The sequence below is a fragment of the Pristis pectinata genome, chromosome 12, assembly GCF_009764475.1.
Source record: "Pristis pectinata isolate sPriPec2 chromosome 12, sPriPec2.1.pri, whole genome shotgun sequence".
Lineage (NCBI taxonomy): Eukaryota > Metazoa > Chordata > Chondrichthyes > Rhinopristiformes > Pristidae > Pristis > Pristis pectinata.
Window position 1 is genome coordinate 41595698 of NC_067416.1, and position 25215 is coordinate 41620912.

At 42.0% G+C, this 25215-nt stretch overlaps 2 protein-coding genes across 3 annotated transcripts in view; one reads left to right on the top strand and one right to left on the bottom strand.

Moving 5' to 3' along the window:
* Positions 1-346: 346 nt before the first annotated feature.
* On the bottom strand, positions 347-18890 carry dnajc12 (DnaJ (Hsp40) homolog, subfamily C, member 12). Of its 2 annotated transcripts, none has more exons than XM_052027415.1 (5): positions 18693-18890; positions 13596-13674; positions 8464-8603; positions 5523-5742; positions 347-1382 (listed from the first exon to the last, which is right to left on the bottom strand). In XM_052027415.1, exons 1-5 carry the CDS (start codon positions 18768-18770, stop codon positions 1288-1290), a joined length of 612 nt encoding a protein of 203 aa, XP_051883375.1. In that variant the 5' UTR covers positions 18771-18890; the 3' UTR covers positions 347-1287. The 2 variants fall into 2 exon arrangements, with proteins under 2 accessions (XP_051883375.1, XP_051883376.1); XM_052027416.1 differs by having other exon boundaries at positions 13596-13670; positions 18693-18820.
* A 199-nt stretch (positions 18891-19089) lies between these two features.
* sirt1 (sirtuin 1) overlaps positions 19090-25215 on the top strand; it is a 41624-nt gene continuing 35498 nt past the window's right edge. The window contains exons 1-2 of the mRNA XM_052027414.1: positions 19090-19216; positions 20262-20401. The gene's annotated coding sequence lies outside the window, so the exon portion shown is untranslated. The remainder of the gene's footprint in view (positions 19217-20261; positions 20402-25215) is intronic.

A 25215-nucleotide genomic window follows, 5' to 3' on the forward strand; every position in this document is an offset into this window, starting at 1 on the left:
GCCTCACTGGACATTATTTGACAAAAACTGATTTTGGGCAAATGAATGGATTTTAATGTGTTGTATTGGGAAAATAGAGATGTTAAAAATTTAGTTATCTAAAACCAACCCCAATCCATATGCAACCCCTATTTACAGAGGTTAAAGGAAATACAGTGGCCAATTAATTATTGGCAACCTTCAATTTAACCTAATTTTTGCAAGTATAATCCTGGCTCATTGGGTTTCCCGAGCATCAAGAAACCCAGCAGCTAAAAAGATAAGACAACAAAGGCTAGTTTTTCCTCTCCCATCAGACCACCCCCATCCCCCCTCCCCCCTTCCCCCTCCCCCATATACACCCTGCCCAGGTCAGAATCACACCTCCAATACTGCTCAGAGATTGCAACCCCTGGGGGAATTGACCTCTGTGCTCACATCCCTACGTGGCTTCATGCCTCAAACTTACTGGCAGGAACTCTGCCCCCACCAAGATTCATCCTCAAAAAGGAGACATTAGATCAGGTGACCAAATGGTTCGTCAAAGATTTTTAAGTAGCATTTTAGAAAGGGAGAGTTGAGATTTAAGGATGGAATTCCAGAACTTTGAGGTAGGAGGGCTGTAGGCAAACCTGCCAATAATGGGTGAAGACCGATTGCTCCGGTTTCCTCCCACATTCCAAAGACATACAGGTTAGGAAGTTGTGGGCATGTTATGTTGGCACCGGAAGCGTGGCGACACTTGCGGGCTGCCCCCAGAACACTCTACGCAAAAGATGTATTTCACTGTGTGTTTCGATGTACATGTGACTAATAAAGATATCTTATATCGTTTTTATAATTATACACAGACTGGCTGAATCAAGCAAGTGGTGCCTTTAGACAAATACTGCAGAAACAACTTCCATAAATACTGGATTCTAACAGAAAATAATATTTAATAATCTCAGTGAAAGACAACATCCTTTGAGTGAATTAAATAGGTGTATCATATATTTTAACTCCCATTTCAAAATTATACAGTAAGACCTCAAAGAGTTAAGATCACACAAAGTACAATTTACATCTTCAGCAACAGTAACATAATACAAACACCGACATAAAATTCACAGTATGAGGAACAGTCACATTTGATTACGTGTACAAGAGGAAATTGCAGCAACAGTGTTGTCATCTCTAACCAGCTCTCAGGTAAGGAAATGCACAATATATCACAAATAAAACTTTCCACAGAACATTCAACATACAAAGAACAAACTGATCTGATGGGACATTTTAGTAAAGTTGAGAATCCCTGCTGAAACTTCATCAAATTTCATAGTTCCTGAATTTCCTTAGCAATTCCGAGGGAGGGTCTGCTGACCAGTGGAAATAGTAATGACAGTTGTGCATGTCGAAAATTCCTGAAGGAAGAAAAAAAACTGAACAAGTTATAGAATCTTAAGAGTCTTTCAGCAAGAAAAATATGCCCTTCAGCTCACTGCATCCATAACAAACCTTTTGCCCACCAATGCTAATCCCATTTGCCTGCATCTACATCCTTCTATATCTCCACTATTTAAGTGCCTGCCTAAATGTCTCTTAAACATAGTAATTGTATCTAGCATTCATTTCAAAAATGCAGCTCACCACTACCTTCTCAAGGGCAAATAGGGATGGGCATCCCCTGAAGTGTAATGGCAGTCATGAACACAAATAAGTCAACTGCTTAGGGGATTGTATCATGTGACACTGCTCTCCAACATTAGTGTCTAAAATTCCAGACAGTCTGGTTACCTCTATGCGGAAAGCCACAGTAAAATACTGAACGGACATTGTAAGCTTATCATTTAGTTTTCATTTTGAACTATTATTTTCCCACTGGTTGTTGAAACAATGAAATTAGGATGCCAGGTGTAGTGTAATCCCTTGCAATTTAGCATTCATTTTGAGAAGATTAAAACATAAAAGCAAGGATGTCCTGTTGAGGATTTATAAGGCGTTGGTCAGACTGCATCTGGAACATTATGAGCAATTTCAGGCCCTGTATCTAAAGAAAGATATGCTGGCCCCGGTAAGGGTCCAGAGGAGGTTCACAAGAATGATCCCAGGAATGAAAGGCTTAACGTATGAGGAACATTTGATGTCTTTGGGTCTGTACTTGGCGCGGTTCAGAAGGATGAGGGGGTTCTCACTGATACCCGATACTGAAAGATCTGGATAGAGTAGGCATGGAGAGAAGGTTTCTATCTGTAGGAGAGTCTTAGAATAAAGGGATGTCCCTTTAAAACAGAGATGAGGAGGAATTTCTTCAGCCAGAGGGTGGTGAATCTGTGGAATTAATTGCCACAGTGGACTGTTGAGGCAAAGTCATTGGTGCATTTAAGGCAGTGATTGATAGGTTTTTAATTGTTAAGGGTTATGGGGAAAAGGCAGGAGAATGGGGTTGAAAAAAAATCAGCCATGATTGAATGGCAAAGCAGACTCGATAAGCCAAATGGCCTAATACTCTTCCTATATCTTATAGTCTAATCAAGGCAGCACATGACTGTGTTGAGAGACTGTGTGTGTTATATGATTCAATTTGGATAGTACGCAATCAAACAAAATGATGCCCCTACTGGTTAGACTCCAGGCAATTAATCTATTTTAAGAATGGAAACAATGTAAGGAAGAACCGTAGAACCATACAGCACAAAACAGGCCCTTCAGCCCACCATGTTGTGTAATAAATGTTTACACTGTGTATTGAACAGTCTATGTCAGATAAAACAGAGTAGAAATATAATTGTCATTGTATCTCTCATCTGATCACAAGAGAATTTTGTCACACCAAATAGCCTTCAAATGAAGATAACACTAATTATATTATAAACCCACCAGAAATAAACAGTTGACTGAAACTGGCTCTTATAACCAGCAGCAGGGTAAATTTTTATTTAATACTTTCTTTACAGAACAAAGCCAGTTAGCAAGGAATTGCAGTTTCACAGATTTAAAAGGATTCCACTACAAAGCAGATTTTTATGGAATCTGGGAGTCTACCCTGAAGGAACAGTGACTACACATGTCAGAATTGTCTCGAGAAAAGTGCTTACAGACATGTAAAACTGCCGAGTTTCCCAAAGCCAGACAAGAATTATTGGTTGAACCATGAGACAAAAGGCAGAACTGGGAAAGTAGAGCTTCGATATTCAAGTATTGTGGGCAGCGACATGATCGGTCAAAAGGAAAATGTCATGCGTACGACAAAAAAAGCGTCCACATTGTGACGGAAAATCACTTCTGCAAATAGTGCAAGGGTAAAGCTAACAGTGAGCAGAACAATCCTCCCTGTACAGTTGATTCTCACTTGGAGGTGTAATGAGAATACCTGGGTACCAAACCACTTCCAATGGCTCAGGAGGATTTGTGCGAGCAACCTCAGGAAGTTGTTGGGGAGATCATCATTACCAATAATGTACATGAGCCAACATACTATAAAAATCCAGAGCAACACCCAAAAAGCTGGAGGAACTCAGCAGGTCAGGCAGCATCTACGGAGGGAAATGAGGAAAGGACCAGATGATGGGTCTCGACCCAAAACGTTGATTGTCTATTTCCCTCCATAGTTGCTGCCCGACCTGCTGCATTCATCCAGCTTTTTGTGTGTTGCTCCAGATTTCCAACATCTGCAGTCTCTTATGTCTCTATCTAGATCCAGTGCTTCCAGACAGCTGAAAGATCTGTCTCTGTAAAAGCATTTATATTTCCATAGATGATTTTCCAAATTTATATTTAATTCAGGAGGCCGAAATCTCAGTTTTATCTAATGACTATCACTGTACATCTAGCTATATTTTACACAGCTCTAAATTTGGCCACTGACACATGGAGGTGACCTTGCCTACTACTCTCAAATCATATGGTTTGAAATTGTTTCTAATCAGTTTTAAACCTCACTTGTGGACAAACCCAACAACTACAAGACCACAATAACCTGCTGTCCATTGGGACAGTCCCAAAAACAACAAGTCCCCAAGCACACTTTTTGAATATCACCCAAACCTTCTTAAGCCTGTTTGTACTCAGACCCCACTGAAACCCTGCTCCCACCATTCCTCACAAAGATCACCATTTACAAAAATTTTTCTGTCTGATCTCTCAGCACAGCTTCCTGGTTTCAAGCTTGAGCCCCTGGGGTTACGTTGAACAAAACAGCAGAATGACTTTACTTATTCACTCAACTAAACCACAGAGACTACTGTAAGAACTCAGGAAATTTCTGGATGCAATTAAACCAAGAACACAAAACACAAGATCAGGAATTGGCCATCCAGCCCATCAAGCCTGCTCCACCATTCATCAGGATTGTGGCAGATCTTCTGCTTCACGTTCCTTTACCTGCCCTTATTTCCATATTCCTTATATCCAGAAGTTTACCGATCTTGTTTTTGAATGATCTCAATGACTGAGCCTCCTGAGCCATCCAGGGTTAAGAATTCCAAAGATAGACCACATTTTCCTTGTCTCAGTCCCAAGCAGCCTATCCCTTATTCCAAGGCTGTGACACCTGGTTCAAGGCTCCTTAGTCAGTAGAAACATCCCCTCTGTATCCAGCCTGTCAAGCCCTAAGAATTTCGTAAGTTTTGATGAAACCTCTTCACATTCTTCTAACCTCTAGTGAATACAGACCTAGTCTCCTCAATCTCTCCTAATATGGTAAACCTGCCATCCCAGGTACCAGTCTGGGGAATCTTTGCCACCTCTCTCTACGGCAAGGTCCATTTTGTTTGCCATCTATCATCCCAGTACCACAAGTACAATGAAAATGGACTTGATTACTACTCACAACAATGAGACCCATTTTAATTAGTCTTCATCAGATATAACAAAAGGTCACCCAGTGACTGTTGTTCTAATTCTTGAAACTCCCAAAGTCACTTCTTCTCCCAACCATGATACAATTATCTCAAATTAACCACATTCTCTATTCCAAGTTGTTACTTCATGATTTTTCTTCTTTTGATAGCTTCTATCCAGTTTTACATTTCTATTGTCTTTGAATCATTGCTTCATTTTGCATCCTTGAACCATGAACTCTGGGATTTCTGACCAATTTTCCATAGACAGGTTTTAGAAATGGGATACAACCAAGTGTGCTTTAAAATGGGGTTAATGCTGCTTAATATTCTCCTTAATGCCATGTTCAAAAGTTATTGCAAGGCAGGAGTTTATATTGTAACAAGCCATGGAGCGATGTGGTTCATAACATCTTAGGATAATGAGTAAAATCTTATTTAGAACTCATATTATGATAGGGATAAATCTCTTCATTTGAGTACAGCTTAGCGTGTTTAGCTTCTAAAACACATTTCCCACAAGTGATAAAGGTCCATCCCAAGGAGACCTAGACTTTTGTTTGGTAACGAGTATCCAAAGTAGACCCAATGTTTGCAACAGTTACATCAGCTGGCTTCCTCACTGTTAGGTTACTTCTCCACTTACTGATCATTTATCATTTACTGCACCTTCAGTGAATCTACATCTTGCTCACTCTCTAAAATAAGATTTTCTGTGCTTACCTGGAGAGGTGGGATTTTCTGCAGAACGCTGATCATCATTTGCCGCTCTTGTCGCTTTGATTCCAGCTCCATCCCCGTCAGCCTGTCCCACAGCAGAGCCATCACTCCATTCTTCCCCTGTAGACTGTCGTTGTTCCCCTTCCTTGGTGGAGCCATTGGAATCTGCGGTAGGTGCTTCCAGCATTGGCTCTTTCTTACTTCTTACTGCCCAGTGCATTGTCTATAAGATGCAATATATTGTCTGAAAACCTTTGCTATCTATTACAGACTAGTAATAAAGATATATACACTTTCGTTGATATGTTTTGTCCTGATGATGTGTGATATATGCATCAATATGATGATTGTCCTTTTCACAAGAGCTCACCAGTTAAGGAAGCCCCATAGTATAGGGCACATTAGTTCTGGACTGGACCTGTTAAAGAACTCAGCAATTAGGGACCCCAGGCCTTACAAAAGTCCTTGATGTAGAACAAACTTGACACAGAACCCCATCTGTCACTCTACAGTATTAGCACTGATAATTATAGAATCCACCTGATAATGATGCTGGTTACCACTTCATTACAAGTATTTTATGTAATTGGTTTAAACATGTGGTGGCAGTTTGCAAATTAACAGAAGAATCTCCAGCAACAGGACAGAGGAGGATTCATATTGTGCACAGCCAGCAAAAGGGTCATGATCTGGAAATGTTACCCAACATATTCAGTCATCCCATTGCATCAGCACAAGCTAAGCTTCCACAGTTCTGCACATCAAGTGACATTAAAACCCTGGCAGCCTTAATTCAAACTGCATTCATGACAAATCTGATGTTTTCGACCAATTCAAAAGAGCAAAATGTTTCAGATGCATTTTGTGTCTCATTCACAGTTACCTTCACAACCACTAATTGTTCAGAAGGACAAACCTTTCCAATGGAAACATATTCAGTTTGATTCATCAGTAGCTGCATTAGAGAATAAAATGCATTTTTCCAAAGGTACTGGAAGCTACTACATTCACATAGGAAAAGGAAAGGTATGCAAGGGCTGGTAAAACAGACTTCAAGAATGATTAGTCCTCAAGCTTAAAAGTTCTTTGATGTGGTATCAAAACTCCCTGAGCATTTTCCCCATTGAGTGCTCCTGTCAGGAGAGGCTCCAGGCCAGCAATATTACATGGGAAAAACAGGTTTCAACTCTCTACAGAAGTGATGTAGGCAGGGTTTAAGGCATTCCTTGAAAGGTGTCCTTTATGTCTGCTTCTCTCCAACTGTTTGCAGCCACAATATGCACCACTCGCTACCCAACATCAAGCCTGCTGAACTCCTCAGCCCAAAGCTGCAGCATCACTCAGCACTTCACACACATGGACCATGTCACTTCCTTTGTTTTACAGGTGACCAATATGGAAGACCTTGTTGGCGTCCCCTAGCTGTATCCATTTTTTGCCCTGGGGTTTTTTTTTAAAAACACATGTTCCTTTTCACCACCCCAAAAAGGAACAGCTGACAAACATCACCAGGGATTCCCTCCCAATCATCTAAGTGGGAACAATGGTGAATAATTTTTTGCCTTCATTTAGTTGTTTGCTTAAAATATCTGTGCCTTGTTGGCTGGTGTTTTGGGCGAACAATTATATGGGTCCACTCTGCTTACTGAATTCACTTTACCCCACCACAGACCAGGAGTCCCAGAATGAGCCACAGGCTCCAGGAAAGGGCAGGGTCCCACTCAGCACCTCCCACCAGGCCAGCAAGGACCAGTCTCACTGGCGTAAGGTAATTAGGAGGTGGCTCATTTAACACATGGAAAGCCACTGCTCTAATCCAACCACCTTCTGACCAGATGTCAGCCAATCAGAAGATTCAATCCTGACCTCAGATGCTGTCTGTGTGGAGGTGGAGTTTGCATGTTCTCTTTCTGAGTGCATGTGTTTCCTCTGGGTGCCCTAGTTTCCTCTACGATTCCAAAGACAACGGTTGGTAGGTTAATTGGTCACCGGAAATTAACCCCTCGCGTGTAGGTAAGGAGTAGAATATGGGGTGAGGTGGTGTAGTCCACGGGGATGTGGGAGGGATAAAGTGAGTTTGGGTAGGATTAGTATAAAACAGATCTATGATGGTTGGTGCAAGCTAGGTGGGCCGAAGGGCCTGTTTCTGTGCTGCACCTTTCTATGGCAATGCACTGTTGGAATTGGTGTTTCATAAATCCAAATTTTTCCAGATTCCCAGATATTATTGACCCTTAAAAATAACAATGTTTGGGGCTTTGGCAGGAGTTGAAGACGCTGTTCATGTACAAACCATCAGCACTTTACAAAGACCAATGTAACTGTGACAACATCTTCCCCCACGCCAACTCACCTCACCTGCCTTAGTCCTGCACCTCCTGTAAATGGAGAGTGATACTCTTGATTATACTTCAGTCACAGCCTTTATATCCAGAAGGCTGGAACTTATAGAGGAGTTGTGGGTTGATATGCAGAAAGGCACTTATAATAGTACCTCACCTTGAAATAGTGGACATTTATTTGAAAACAAAAGTGTACAACATATTTAAGGAGAGTAGCTGGTGGAACACGTACACAGGTTAAATAGTTCTCACATGCAGTGTATTCAGAAAGCACAATAGTTCCAAAAAAAAACAAATTGCATCTGTTCTTCCCAATGACATCAATCCTATGGAAGTTAGATAGGTGAATTGCCTACATTTTGTGTTACTTATGGAGCAGCAATGGAAGAGTAAGGGTCCATAAAACAAGAGAGTTTATAAGTATTAAATCAATGGCCTGGATATTGGGAGCTTTTAGTAGCACGTGGGGACAGTGCAGATCCTTAGATCCATTAAGTCAGAAGTCCACTGGACGACAGTAAGGTAAGTGCAACAACTTCTCAGCCAAAATGTGCAACTGAACTATACTGAAAGTTGAGTGTTTAGACTCAGAATTTACCTACCATTTTGACAGCATCACTTAGAGCCTCCCACTGATGAAATGGAATTGCAATCCTACTGCGATGCCAGTGGTCATAGCGGGCACGCCGGTCTTCATTGGTTAGGGTTTCTTTAGCTTGCTGCAGTTTCTGAAACTGCTCCACTAGATTACAGAAGTAAAACAGAGCTTGGTTAATTATTCTGACAATCTCCCGCTCTCCCCAATATTCCAGCTGACCCTTGGTCAACCTAAAGCTGATCCATCCAGGACTAGAGCTGCTCACAGCATCTGTAGTCTCCTCCAGCTGTATGAATGCAACCACAGGGTCAGGGCACTGGAGTGGAGTTATTGCAGGCAGCAGATGGGGACTTGACTTTAATGGGCTGAAAATACAGGAGCAGGGAGGTTATGCTAGAGCTGTACAAAGCAGAGTTGGAGTCCACTGTCTGGTTCAGGCCTTCTCATTACAGGAAGGATGTAATTGAAGGAAAGGAGGCACAGGATGTTGCCAAGGTTGGAGATTTTAATTATGAGGAAACATTGGCTATGCTGACTTTGTCTTTTTAATTATAACAAATATCGAAGGCAGATTTAACTGAGGTGCACAACATTATGAAAGGCTGAGATGGTGTCAATCAATAACAAGAGGCATAAATTTAATGATAAATTGGCTGAAGCATGACAGAATTGTAGAGGAAAAAAATGATTCACCCAGATAGCAGTAGGGTCAATTGATAGCTTGGTAAAGGATGAAATAATCATCAATGATTAATAAATACTTGGATTGGTATATATAATGCATCATCATCCACATGACCACCAGCCAAGAGCTGGGATGTGGGATTTGGCAGGGTGGCTCTCATTCACACAATGTGGATACAGTGAGTTGATTGGTCTTGCATTGGATTCTATAATTCTATGAACTTGACATTTAAAGACAATGCAAGGAAACACTTCTTCATACAAAGGGCAGTGGAAATCTGAAACACACTTTCTCAAAAAATGTATTGTCAATTTTACAAAAGTAAGTCCAGGGCATAGTTTTAGGGTGAGGGGTAGGATATTTAAGAGGGAACCTCACAGGTATTTTTTTCCACGTGGACAGTGGTTGATATCTGGAACACTGCCACAGGATGTGGTAGAATCAGATGCAAAACAATATGCCAGTAAGCTCAATGTGCATCACTTAGAAAAGTTCTGGATAATCAGGCAAGGTGATTTAGTGAAAGGGAAATCATGTTTGACCAATCTATTGGAGTTCTTTGAAGAATAACTTGCTGTGGATAAAGGTGAACCAGTGGATGTGCTATACTTAAAATTTCAGTTTGGCACTTGATAAGCTACTGCATCAAAGGTTATTATGGAAAATGAATCCTCGTGGTATAGGAGATAAATATTGGCTGGCTAAAAGGAAAAAGAAAATAGGCGTAAATAGAGCTTCTTCTGGTTGGTGAAAGGTAATGATAGGTATGCCGAGGTGATTGATACTGCTGCAACATTTTACAATTTATATAAATTACTTGGATGAAAACACTGAAGGAATGGTTGCCAGTTTGCCACAGAGAGGTAGAAATGCATGTTGTGAAGAGGATAAAAGGGAACTAAAAGGGGAATTGATAGGGTTAAGTGAGTGGTCAAAGATCCGGCAAATAGAGTACATGGTCCCTTTTCGCAGGTACATAAAGGGAAAGGATTTTATCTTAATGGGAAGAGATTGCAGAGCTCCAAGGTACAGAAGGAATTGGGTGTACGAGTTTGGGATTCACAAAAGCTTAAGCATGGGAGGTGCAGCAAGTAATTAGGAAAGCCAACAGAATGTTGGAATGTTTGTTGGTAGATGAAGTAAATACAAAAATAGGGAAGACGTGCTCCAGTTATACAGAACTTTGGCAAGACCACCTGTGGAGTACTGTATACAGTACTGGTCTTCTTAAAGAATTCATGGAAGGTCACTAATGCTTTGGAAGCAGTTCAGAGGTTTACTAAACTAATACATGGAATGGACAGTTTGCCTTATGAGGAAAGGTTGGGCAGGTGGACATTAGAAGAATGAAAAGGAACTTGATTGAAACACGATCCTGAGGTGTCTTGACAGGGTAAATATGGAGAAGAAGATGCCTCCTCTTGTGGGAGAATGTAGAACTTCACTTTATAAATAAGGAGTCGTATATTTAAGACAATGAGGCAAAACATATTTGTTGGAGGATTTTGAGTCTTTGAAAGCAGAGTCTTTTAGCATTTTTAATTTAGGCAGACAGATACTAGATAAGCAAGGGGTTGAAAAGATGCCATGAGTAAACAGAAACGTGAAGTCAAGGATAGAACCAGGTCAGCCATGATTCTTTAAAAATAATTTTTGGGATCTGGGTCTCACACACAGACAGCATTTATCCCCCTTCAGAAGATGGTTTTGACACACCACCTTGAACTGCCGTACTCCTTCTAATGAAGGTACTCCCACAATGTTGTTGGGGAGGGAATTCCAGGATTTAGACCCAATGATGATGAAGGACAGCTGATATGTTTCCTTGTCAGGTTGGTGTCTTCTTGGAGGGGAACCTGCAGGTGGTGGTGCTCCCAGGCACCTACTATGTCCTTTTTGGAGGCAGATGCTTCTGATTTGGGAGGCTTAGAGTTCTGTGAGCATATAACATTTTGTAGGTGGTACAGAATGCAACCACTATTTAAGGTGGTTGATGGGATGCTAATCAAGCAGGCTGCTTTGTCCTTTTTCAATGGCTGTGCAGGCTTGAGGGGGCAAGCAGCCCACTCTCTCCCACCTATTTCAAAGATACGAACAAGCTAAATCTCTTCAATAAGAAGATCCATCTTAACTTAACAAATGCACGATAAAATGAAATGCCATCTTCAATCATGTGCTCCAATCAAAGAATGGGCCTTGAACTAACAACTCTCAATGCCAAGTCGAACATGGTTACACAGGGACACGATGATACAGATGGATTTCGAAAGTGACTTCAAGCAATCGTTTCTGAAATACATCAGGCTGAAGTTTTCCCAGATCAACAATTCTTGAAAAAGTAAAATTGCTGTAACATTATTCAACTGAACATTTGATAAATCTGCCCACATGTGCAGTGTCAATAATATTTCTAGCTCATTCATTATATTCGTAGGTATTTAGCAGTATGAAGTAGTCACATGTGAACAACCTTCACTACAGATCCAAGCTCTTGTATTATCTGTATGGCTGTGTTAATTTGGTCCCACTAGTGCGTGTGTAATTTATAATAGAAAAGTGGACGAGCATGCTTTATTTTCCAGGATGATAAGGAGCATCACTGTGACAGGAATTAAATCACCGGTCTCCTCAAAGCTTTATAGAAAGCTAACAAAAACAAACAGAAATACACAAACTACCTGTAGCAACAGAGTGAAAGGATTATTTCCATCACTTAACTTGATAGATATTTACTTAATGAATATACCACTGCGTCATCCATCACTACAAAGCTTAAATGCTGATGAGAAGCAGTTTATCTGGACTATTTTACTTCCTACTGCAGCTCATTGTGGGGTGGAGACAAAAGATGCATTTATGGAAAATTTGAAATACTGTATCCTAATTTAAAATAACACACAGTCTAGCAAGTTCAGAAATAAAGCACTGCTCATAGTCGCCATGACTCATGAACCTATGATGTGGACAGACAGATATATGTGCACTTCATGACAATCTTTAACATTCATTATGCAGGTGCTTGAAGAGGTTCTTTCACAAAGATAAATCAGCATTTGTTCATTTCACTAGATTAAGTTTATACTGTAGCAGCTAGCTACACTACTATAGAATAAAGACACGGAGTCTGTTGTTTGGAGTCAGAAGTCGATTGCTCGACGGGGGCGCGGTGCGCCTTTTAATACCGAAACTCTTCCCGCGCTTCAGTTCCCGCGTGGGTCACCTGACCTTCCCACATGCGGGTTTTCCTAGCCCAACGATGGAGAACCATAGAACAATACGGCACAATACAGGCCCTTCAGCCCACCATGTTGTGCCGCCCTTCAAACCACACCTAGGACTATCTAACCCCTTCCTCCCACATATCCCTCTAATTTAAATTCCTCCATATGCTTATCTAACAATCTCTTGAACTTGTCCAATGTATCAGCCTCCACCACCACCCCAGGCAGCGCATTCCATGCACCAACCACTCTCTGGGTGAAAAACCTCCCTCTGACATCACCCTTGAACTTCCCACCCAATACCTTAAAGCCATGTCCTCTTGTTTTGAGCATTTGCGCCCTGGGAAAGAGGCACTGGCTGTCCACTATCTATTCCTCTCAATATCTTGTATACCCTGGCCATGATTATGTCCTTTTATATCTGTATATCTGTATACCCTGTATATCTTGGCCCTGTGCTATCTTGGGTTGGGGCCTCCAACAACGCTTGCGATCTCGGGAGCTGGTTCGATACCGGTAAGGTGAGTCGCCACAATACTCATTTTATATTTTTCAAGCATTTCTTGCTACAGAATCACAGGATGGTGACAGTACAAAAGGAGGCTATTTGGCTGTCAAGCCTGTACCAGCCTCAAGAACCCCCATAACCCTGCACATATTTTCCTTTATATTTTTATCCCTTCTGAATGTTACAATCAAATTGACCTTCTAACCACCCGCTGTATAAAAAATCTTTTCCCTTTGCCTTCATTCTATGTTCTCTAATTCACAACTTTTCTGTCAATTAGAACAATTTCTCTCTATCTACTCTGTCTGTGTCCTTCATGATTTTAAACATCAGTATCAGACCTCCTTGTAACCTCCTCTGTTCCAAGAAAACAACCTCTGTTTCACCAGTCTATTCACGTAACTAAAATCTCTCATCGCTAGATTCACTTTGCTAAATCTCTTCTGCAGATCGGATGAGAGGCAGAAGATAGTGAAGTCCAGTAACTCTGGTGCCTGCTCATAAGAAGGGGAGGCTGAGGGGTGCAGGTACAAGAATTCCAAGGAACTGCCACTGAATTGGGAGACTCCAGCTTGGGGTACCCTGACTACACCCCAGTTCACACTGAGTCACCCCCCAGCACATCACTAAGATCTGTCCAACTAAGCAGATCACTTTGCTACAGCATTATCCTGTGCCATCAGACATTCAGAGAGCACATTTTATTTTTAATACTAACTTACCCGCTTTTGGATTCTGTGGATGTTTGTCAGGATGGCAGCTCAGGGCCTTCGCTTTAAATTCTGCCATGATTTGTTCTGTCTGACAAAATAAATATTAAATCATGACACAACATCAGATATAGAGATAAATCTTGAGTCACTAATGTCATCAGAAGAATATGGGTGAACTTATCAGACTGCATTTCCTTTTATGTATGTATTGCCTCTATTGGTTAGTTTATTTTGCAGCCAGGAAGTAAATGCTTTTCATGATGTAATACATTCACCAAGGCAACAGTTAATGCTCAGCCTTCTGCAAGTACAGTTGTAAATATTGGAAACTGCGTCACATTCTCAGAGAGAGATTTTAATTTGTGTTTTAATGACACCGATCTGATACTGAATTCACTGATCCATTATAATGCAATACAGGAAGAATGACATTTAAATATTTATCAGTCTGAACCTGTTTGCTAATTACAATGCACACTTCCCATACATCATTCATCTGTTGCTCAAATCTCTTAGAGTCTCCAATTTTAAAAGTGCCAAATAAAAGCAAAATATATAAATTTAAGCATATAACTTGACTGGTGCTTAGGCTTTGAAACCCTTGGAATAGCAGAGAACCCCAACCTAGTCAGTGCCGTTATGGGATCTTATACATTGTGATACAGTCCAGACAATACCCTGGCAAGATATTTATTCAATTGCCTTTATTCAACTGTCCTTCCTCATTACTTTGCTCCAGTGTCTGTTAACCTCACCCACTGCCTGGGACCACATACTGTCCTCTGGAGCACTACCCAAACATACATCAAGAGGATGCTTCCATCAAGGCAGATGGAGAACATTTTACAGGGTCATTTCAATATATAATGAAAAAGTCTTGGAATATGGGCATTATTGACAAAACCAGTATTTATTGCCAATACCCCATTGCTTCTGAGAAGATAATGGTGAGCTGCCTTCTCAAACCACTGCAGCTTGTCAGGTAAAGTTAGACAGACAATTCCAAAAATGAAGGGGAGGATCACTGATACGTGTCAAAGTCAGGACATTGTGCAATTTGCTGTCATGCACCTGCTGGCATCATGTTCCAAGGCACTAAAGGTTACAAGCTTGGAATGTGATGAAAAAGCTTTGACCAATTACTGCAGTGCAATTTGTAGATGGCACACATTCCAACCCAGGTGTGCCAGTCATAAGGTGAATGGATGTTCTTTATGGGGTACAAAGGAGGTGTGCTGCTGTGTCCTGGATATCATTGCAATTCTATTGACCTGCACTATAGAGAGGATTTAGGGAGTCAGGAGGCAAGTCAGAATTAATAGCCTCTGACTTGTCCTTGTGGTCCTAGTACTGTGGCTGGTTCAGTTAAGTTTTTGGTTAATAGTGACTCCCCCTGCCACTCCAACCCCCAAGATGTTAATACTCGTGATGTTAATGAATGTCAAGGAAGCGGATCAGATTTTTTTTTAATCCCTGATAAAGTCACAAACCAATGCAGAGTTCCTACAGATTCCACAGGCTTATGCTTTACCTAGGGTTATTGTTGTTACACTGTCACACATGGTGTCAAAGGCAGTCATTCTCATCTCACCAATGCAGCTCTTTGTTCTTGCTTGGACCATGTCTATAAGAGTTCTGAAGCTGAGGAGTTCTGGCAGAAATCAAACTGAGCATCTGTGATCATATCATTTGCGAGTAAGTGCCATTTATTGTACTGTTGATAATATTTTCTATCACTTTGCTGATAATAGGATATGATGCAATTGGCCAGTTTGGATTTGAGCTGCTATTGTGGACAACACGTAATCAGTGTACTCAGTTTCTTGATGACACATGAGCAAAATAAATTGGCTAACAACTTCCCTACCTTTGTAACCTCCTGCAGCCCTAAAATTCTCCAAGGTCTCTACAATTCTCCAATGGTTATACATCCTATGGTTTCAGCCATCTTGGTCCCAAAGCCTAGCATTCTTTCCGTAAACCTTTCCACTACTCCTTCTTTCAGATGTACCTCAATCCCAATCTCTCTGACAGAACTTTTCACCACCAGCCCAATTGTATTCTTCTTTGGATTGGTCCCTCTAGCTCTACAAATATGTTTTTGCAAAAAAAATGCCTTGGGATGTTAAACTAGGTTAAAGGTGCTATACAAATGAAGGTTAGTGCTGTTGTTTCAGCTTTAAATAATAAATTTACCAAATCTCCTAAAGCTTTATTCCCATTGATAGTGGTGCAAGGAAACAATGACTCAACACAGAGCAGCACAGTGGTGCATCTAGTAGGGCTGCAGCCTCAAATCTCCAGAGATCTGGGTTCAACCCTGACCTTCAGTGCTGCATGTGTAGAGTTTACACGGTCTCCCTGTGACTGTGTGGGTTCCCCCTGGGTGCTTTGGTTTCCTCCCACATCCCAAAAACATGTGGGTTGGCAGATTAATTAGCTACTATATATTGCCCCTGATGTGTAAATGAGTGATAGAATCTGGAGGGAGTTGTTGGGCACGTGAGGAGAATGAAATGGAATTAGTGTACATGGGTGCTTGATGGTTGGCATGGACTCTGAGCTGGAGGACCCATTTCTATGCTGTATGATTATGACCAAATTTAATTAATTATTCAAAGAAGCAACTATACATACTCTGAAGTAACATTATTTTTTTAAAAGAATCTATACAAAACCTTTACAGGGTACAGTAGCTTGGAATTGTTTCTAAATGATATGATGTCGCTCACCAAGGTCCATGATTCTTTATCTGATACAGAACTATAGCTTTCTTTTCAATTATTCATTTTTGTTTTAGGAACTGGATGCCTCTGGCAAAGCCAGCATTTATTGCCCATCCCTGAATGCCCTTCAGATGGCAGTTGTGAACTGCTGGTGGGTAGGGAGCTCCAGGATTTAGATGCAGCAACAATGAAGGAATGGCGACACATTTCCAAGTCAGGATAGTTTGTGCTCATTAGTGTTCCTGTGTCCACTGGCTATGTCCTTTCCAGTGGTACAGATGTAAAGATTGGGTGCCCACATTACAGTGCACAACTGGCCTACACCAAGATTCAAATTGCCTGCAGTAGGATGCACACAAAAATGCAAAATAAACTACAAATGTGCTAAATGGGACAGGTGTATGCTGGCCCTGATGTGCATTAAAATGTATCCTGGCACATAATTACATACACTCTAAATTGCACAAAGATCCACAATGACCCACCAATCAACCTTACAAAATCCTCCCCTGGAGTCTGATGTCTAAACTGGGGAATGCTGTCCCATTAACTAGTCAAGTAACAACTTGTCACAGTCATTCACCCAGAATCATATTTTACAGACAACAGGCCAGATTCCTCCATCACAATCCCAACATATCAGCAGGGCACATCCACCAGAGGCAGCAGGACACTGTCAAAGGCAGGAGGGAGTCCTCAACATTGACTCCAGACTCAAACATGGACAAGGAAGCTTTCTTCTGAGCATCACTTGCCATCTTCCCTTAGGTGATGAATCAATGCTCCTCCATTTGAGCCATACTTGGAAGTTGCACTGAAAGTAGCAATGGCACATAGTGTTCTCTAGGTGAGGGGATCATCAAGAGACACCACAAAGAATGGCTTACTAATGTCACTAGTGACTGAATTGGTCCACAGCAGTTCACTGAAGCACAGCTTTGAGCTGCCACATCTATTCCATTTAGCATGTTTGTAGTGCCATATAATGTGATAGAGTGAAGACAGAAATAGGGGCTGTGCTGTGGTCACTTCAACCAATCATTTTATGGACAGATGCATCTGCCACAGGTAGATCGACAGGAACAAAGTTAATTTGGCTTATCCTGATGTTGGCTTACTCATACCAGCATCAATGACTACCTTCCGGCACAAGGTCAGGAGCTGTTTGCTGATGATTGTACGATGTTCACTTCTCGTCATAACACCTTAGCAAATGAAGCAGCCCACACCTGCCTGCAGCAAGAACTCAACAAGACTCAAGCATGTGCTGATCAATGGCAAGCAACACGTGCACCATAAATGTGCCAGGCAATAGCCATCTCCAACAAAGAGTCAAACCATTTAATTGTCTTATTCAATGCATTACCATCATTGAGTCCCTCACCATCAACATCTTGATGGGTCACCATTGACCATGAAATTCAACTGGATAAAGCACATAAATACTGTGGCTACAAGAGCAGGTCAGAGGCTGGGTATCCTGTAGTGATTAACTCATTTCCTAACACCCACAAGATCTTTCCACAATCTACAAGGCACAAGTCAGGGACATCAGGGACACAGGAGCCTGAGTGAAATTCCAACAATGCTCAAGAAACTCAACACTATTCAGGACAAAACAGCTGACATGATTAGCACCCCATCCTCCACACTAAACATTCCCTTCTTCTCTCACCATCCACAAAATGCAATGCAGTTACTCAGAGAATGTTCCAACAGCAACTCTCAAATCTATAACCTCTACCACAAAGAAGAACAAGGGCAACAGGTGCATAGGAACACCACCACCTGCCGATTCCCCATCCAAATCACATGCCATCTTGGTTTGGAAATACATCATCATTCCTTCATCATCATTGGGTCTAAATCCTGGAATTCCTCACCAACAGGGCTGTGGTAGTACTTTCACCAAATGGATTGCAACAATTCAAGAAGGTGGTTCACCGCTACCTTCTGAAGACAATTACTGTTGGGCAATAAATGCTGGCCTTGCCAGGGACATCACACCCACAAAATATACTAACCCACATATACTAACCAGCCTGCTGGTTCATATTTTTGGTGCACACTCACCTCTCACTGGCCACACTAACACTGGCCCACAGCCCATTCTAAAATGCATGCAGTCCTGCACTGACAAACCCACTGGTCAGGTCCTCAGAGACAAAGCGGACTGCACTGGGAGACAGTGGGCCTCACTACCTGTCGGAACAGCCCCCCCCCCCCACCAACACCAACACCCCCAATCCCCCACAACACCAACACCAACCCCACCCCCCACCCCACCAAACCAAACCACCACAAGGAGACACACAGGCCACCATAAGGACTTTGACCCCATTAAATGCCGTAAAGGACTGTTAGCGCGGATCTCTCTCACCGTGGACAACTCATCGCAGCCGAGCAGCTGGTAATAATCGTCTCCGTCCTCGGCTGTGAAATTCAGCACCGCGTCCATCTGAAGAACCCAACTCCAACTACTTCAGCGGCCGGCTGCGCAGCGGCCCCTTATGAAGAGCGGGCGATGCCCTCCTAGCGGATGCGCCGCCCACTCACCATGTTCCGGGCGATGACACACACACACGGCCAGTCTCCACCTCCTGAGATTCTCATCTCCGGGGAGTATCACAAGGAGCGTGGAGCCGCTGCAGGCGTCGGTCTCGCCAGTGCTCTGCTTCCCCAGCCGAGCAACGTGAAACACCTCGACCTGAGGGACTTTGGCCAGTCCGGAACTGAGACCAGTCTCAACATGCTGACTGCCTCAAGAAGGGGAAACGCTGGACTCCCAACTTGCAGTGAGAGCGATTTTCGAGGGGGGTGTGAAATGTCCCAGGAAACTTCACGGAGCGCCTCTTCAGAATTGAACGTGTGTTCGGCCGGGTAATGAAACGTTTGGTTAGAGAGGTAGGTTTCCTTGCCGGGGTTTTAACAAGAGGCGGGAATGTTTAAGAGCAGGTGTCGAGGGGCTGGAGAAGGTTTCACAGACGGGCGAAGCCGTGAAAGGAGTTGAAAAAAACCGTCATGTTTGGGAACAGGAAATAGACTGTCCAGTACAGTCACCTTTGATTTCAGCAACGAAGAAATTTGTCTGAAATCACTCCGTGCTTTTTTTCTTACGGCAGTGTGTTTATGCATTTGTCTGTATGCCTATATACCCATCTAGCTTGTTTCTTATTTATTCATCCTTGGCGCACGTGTGATACATTTGTCTCTTTGTGTCTCCCTATATATTTGCGTGTTTTTCAGTTTCTATTCTGTTTATTTCTGCGGATATCACATCTTTTGCATCGCTTTTCTGTAGAAAAGTACCAGCATCGAGTGAATCCATTAGGCCAACAGTCCTGTACTCTCCATTGTTCATACAATTCCAGCTGTGTGTGATATAGATGTGCATATTTGTTTATAAACATTAGCAGATGTCTTGTGGCTTTGGCCAATGTGGGCTAATTTATATCTTAATCCCCTGCATCGTAAAATTGGAGATCCTATCTCCCATCTTTCGTAGAATTAACATACCGTACTTCACATTTCTCCCGGAATCAATGTATGCGAAAATCATAACAGGAGTGTGATAGGTTCCACTGGTGGGGGTGAAGGTGAAAGTTGATTCTATCTTACGCCCGCTTGTATTAACTAGCCTTTGAATTTACCGGTCAGGAATAAAATCAATCAAGGGGTCAGCTTTTATTACATGAATTTTTATCAGTATTTTGGAGATTTCTTTTCTGGAATTGACAATTTTTCTGTGAAAGCTCTAAATTAACAGCCTTGCTTTTTTCCCCCTCGCTGTCAATGGTTAGAATGTAGAACTTGCAACCACAAAATGATAAATGGTAGATTCATTCAAGGAAAAAGTTAATAACAATGAGGGAGGTTGTTGGGGTTGGATGGGAGGTGGCTCTGTTCTACACACCAAGTACTTCATAACTATTTACTTATCATTTTTCAGATGTGGTTGTTGATGGAAACAGTAGCCAGCATTTATTGTCCATCCCTAATTGCCCTTGAACTGTGTGGCTTGCTAGATGATTTCGGAGCGCATTTAGGAGTCAACCCACATTTGGTGTATCTCGAGTTAGACTGGACCAGGTAAGGACAATAGATTTCTTCAACAGTATTGAACCAGGTGAGCTTTTAACCACAATCCAGTAGTTTCACTACTTAGACTGGCTTTATTCAAAAATAATAATTTCATTTAAACTCCACTTTTGTCATTTGGATGCGGGTCTCTGGATTGTTTGTGCAAGCCCCTGGACTACCAATCTGGTAAATTAACTGGGACACAACCATTGCACCCATAAAGATTGCCTTTGTATTTGACACGTATTGTAATAACAAATGACCCATGCTATTTACCTGACGTAGGTGGCTGTCAGTGTTAAGCATAAATGATTTATGCCTTGCCTATTGTATTAATTGTGTAAATATCTCATTCATAATTTTCTTTCAAAGCTTTGCAGAAATTGAATGAATAATTTTATGACCTGTTCCCAGAACATTAAATTTAGTTTTCACTTGTCAAGGCCCTAAGCTCTGGAATTCCTGCCCAAAATCTACCCACTCCTCTTCTTTTAAGTTGCCCCTTAAAACATAGCTTTTTCACCAAGCCTTTGTTCATCTGACAAAGTATCTCTGTATGTGGCTCCTTGTTCTCTGATTTTCCTTTTATCCTGTTTCTGTGAAATGTTGTGCTCATTTTTGTTTTTTTGGAAGTATAAACGAGATTTGGAGTCGTACAGCACAGAAACAGAAGAACACATCTGTATTAATCCCATTTACCAGCACTTGGTCCAAAGCCTTCTATGCCTTGGTGGTTCAAGGGCTCATCCAGATGCTGCTTAAATGTTATGAGAGTATCTGCCTTCACCATCTTCTCGGGCACAGTGCATTCTAGATTCCATCGACCTTCTGGGTGAAAAAGTTCTTCCTCAGATCCCCAATAAACCTCTTACCTTTTTTCTTTAAATCTAAGCCTTCTGGTTTTAGGCAACTCCGCCATGGGGAAAAGTTTCCTACTATCTTCTCTACTCACACCTCTAATAAGTTTGTACACATCTATCAGGTTCTCCTTAACCTCCTTTGCTCCACAAAAAAACAAACACAATCTATCCAGTCACTCCTCACAACAGACAACATCTAAATCTCCTCTGCACTCTCTCCAGTGCAATGATGCCCTTCCTATGGAATGGTGACCAGTGGCACACAGTACTCCAGCTGTGCCCAAATCAATGTTTTATGAAGTTGTACCAAGGCATTCCTACTCTTATACTCTAAGCCCTGTCTAATAAAGGCAAGCATCCCAGTGGCCGCCTTCACCACCCTATCTATTTGTGCTGCCACCTTCAGGGATCTTTGGACTTGTACACCAAGGTCCTTTGTTCCTCAATAACTCCCTGGGGCCCGATCATTCAAGATTTATGCCCGACCCCATTAGATTCCATCACCCCCCCTTCAAAATGCATCGCCTCACATTTATCAGGATTAAATTCCATTTATCGTTGTTCTACCAGCTGATCAATATCATTCTGTCATTATCAATGGCACCACCAATTTTCATGTCATCAGCAGACCTAGTAATCATAGCTCATACATACACGTCCAAGTAGTTGATGTATATAACAGACACCAAGGGTCCCAGCACCAATCCATGTGGTATACCACTGGTCACAGGCTTCCAATCACAATAGCAACCCTCCACCATCAATCTCTTCTCCTATTAACAAGCCAATTTTGGATCCAATTTGCCAACGTGCCTTGGATCCCATTGGCTCTAACATTTTGAACCAGCCTTCCATGTGGGTCCTTGTCAAAGGCCTTAAAGTTCATGTAAACTGCATCAACTGCACTGCCCTCATCAACATCAATATACCTCTTCAAAAAAAAAACTCTATTGAATTAGTCAGACAGGATCTCCCTCCAACAAAGCTGTGCTAATCAATCCCTGCCTTTCTAAGTGCAGATTAATACTGTCACTCAGGACTTTTCCAATAATTTCTCTACCCCTTACATTAGACTCACTGGCCTGTAATTACCTGACTTTATCCCTGCTGCTTTTCTTGAATAGGGATACCACATCTCCTGTCTTCCAGTTATCTGGCACCTCGCCAGTGGCCTGCAAAGATTTAAAGATGTGTTGTTAAAGGTGATAAATGCCTGCTCGTTTTAAGAACTTTGTATCATGTAGTCAGTCAGTGAATTAGAGGATTTTTCAACAACGTTACAACATCAAGAGGTAATTTATACTGTATGGAGTATGACATTGGGGGCTTGATTTAAAATAACATATTTATATGCAAAGTGTCAGTTATATGTTACCATCAGTGTAATTGAGAGCTCACCAAGGACAGTGAGGCAATAGGGGTCTGATAGAGGATGTGATTCAAAGATCTCCTCAGCCTAGACTAGGTCCTTGGTGTGAATGCCCTTGACTGCATTCTACACTGAGCATTTTCTGGTAAACGTAGAAAGGGTGATGAATACAGACACTGATTATCACAAAAAATGAATACATTTGTAAAGAAATTCCTGCTGAATAAGGCGTGGTGCAGGAATATATCCCCATATGCACAAATTCATGATTTCCTCTGTGGGGAAAAGAATAGGATACCAGAGGAATCTCAGGACTGAATGCAGCAATTACGGAGGGAAAGGCATCATGAGACCCAGTACCCAAAGAGCTCCTCTGGAGTTGCAAACACATTGGACATTCTCTTCACTGCATGAAGAAGACAACTGCAGTGAGCAGCATCATCCACTGTATGTGACCACCCTTTACCTCACAAAATTTGTCAACAGAGAGGGAGATGGATAATAAAGTGATTATCATGAGCCATTCTTAAACTTAGCTGTTGCCAAAAATTCATCACCATCCACTGCTCCACGATTACATGCAAGTTGTGAACCTCACTAATAGATCCATGACAGTCCTAATCTCAGAGTTGACTGGAGTCGTACAAAGCTGTTATCTCAGTCTTTCTCACTGCAATACTTCACTTCCAACAAGCTTCCTGTTGGAGTGGAGCTAATCGATTGGATGAGTGGGAAAGAGTACAACCTTTGTCGCCTCCCCTGCAGACCCCAGATCATACCAGCATACACTCATAGTCCAAGGTTCTCAATGATCCTTTACTGAAGTACACAAAAGGATGGTCCTTGCACTAAACCCAAGTCCTTCACCAACCTGCCCAGCTACAGAACACTGGCCCCAACAATCATGATCCATGAGATCTTGCTCAATGTGAACCACTTCCAATAACTCAGGAGCTGCTACTCAGCAAGGACAAACATTGATGATAAACACCCACCAGTGCACAACCTTCAGCAGTCTGCAGAAATGTGTTCCAAGGCAAAGACCTCAAACTCAGCACCAAACATATGTTCTGTGAGCTGTAGTGATCTCCAACTTCCCATATGAAGGGGGGAGTGAAAGAGTGGCATTGGGTCAGCTTAGATCTACACATGTTTTGTGGATAAATTATTCATAGGTAGGTATTTCCATTATCAGGGATGCTCTTTGTCTTTGCTGGTAAGTTCAGAAAATGCAATCAATGCACAGTACTTCACATGGACTGCTTCTGCTAATAGATGTAAAGTTGCAATTGACTGGTGAAGTTGAACTATGGAGGCACAGCAGTAACTGGGTAATGAGAAGGATTGGCATCAAAAAGACCAGAAAAATAAAGGAGTTTATACCAAACAGCAAGTTATATCTGGGCCACTGAATCAGCTGAATTTTGTATTCATAAAATGGGATTCTGGAACCATATCTGGGTTTTAGGGATTGGAGATTGTACTCTATGAGAACTGCAAATGAGTAACCTTTACATCTTGAATATCCATTAACTATGTGTTTTGGTATCCCCTTCCATCTTGACAATGCACAGTTATTCAAGATGAAGAGGTAGGAGGTAGATATCATGAACAAAGAAATTCCACAACAATTCAAGGAACTGAACTTTGAATAAATATTCTTAGATTACATAAGCATGTAGACAATAAGACATAGGAGCAGAATTAGGCCGCTTGGCCCATCTAGTCTGCTCCGCATTTAATCATGGCTGATTTTTTTTCTTAACCCCATTCTCCTACTTTCTCCCCATAACACATAACCCCTTATCAATCAAGAACCTATCAATCTCTACCTTAAATATACCCAATGACTTGACCTCCACAGCCCTCGGTGGCAATGAGTTCCACAGATTCACCACCCTCTGGCTGAAGAAATTCTTTTTTCATTTCAGTCTTAAAGGGACATCTCTTTATTCTGAGACTGTGCCCCTTGATCCTGGACTCTCCTACTAATGGAACCATCCTTGCCACACCCACTCTATCCAGGCCCTTCAGTGTCTGGTAGGTTTCAATGAGATTTCCCCTCCCCCCCACCCATCCTTTTGAACTCCAATGAATACAGGCCCAGAGGCATCAAATGCTCTCATCATATGATAAGCCTTTCATTCCTGGGGTCATTCTTGTGAACTTCCTCTGGATGCACTCCAGGGCCAGCACATCCTTGGATACGGGGCCCTAAATTGCTCACGATATTCCAAATGTAGTCTGACCAATGCCTTAAAGCCTCAGCAGTACATACTTGCTTTTATATGCCATTCCCCTCAAAATGAATGCTAACATTGCATTTGCTGTCTTTACCACCAACTCAACCTGCAAGTTAACCTTGTTGGAATCCTGAACAAGGACTCCCAAGTCCCTTTGCACGTCTGATTTCTGAATGTTCTCCCCATTTAGAAAATAGCTTACACCTTTATTCTTCCAACCAAAGTGTATAATCCCACACTTCCCTACCTGTGTTCCATCTGCCACTTCTTTGCCCACTCTCCCAAACTGTCCAAGTCCTTCTAGACTCCCTACCTCTGTGACACTATCTGTTCCTCCACCGATCTTGATAT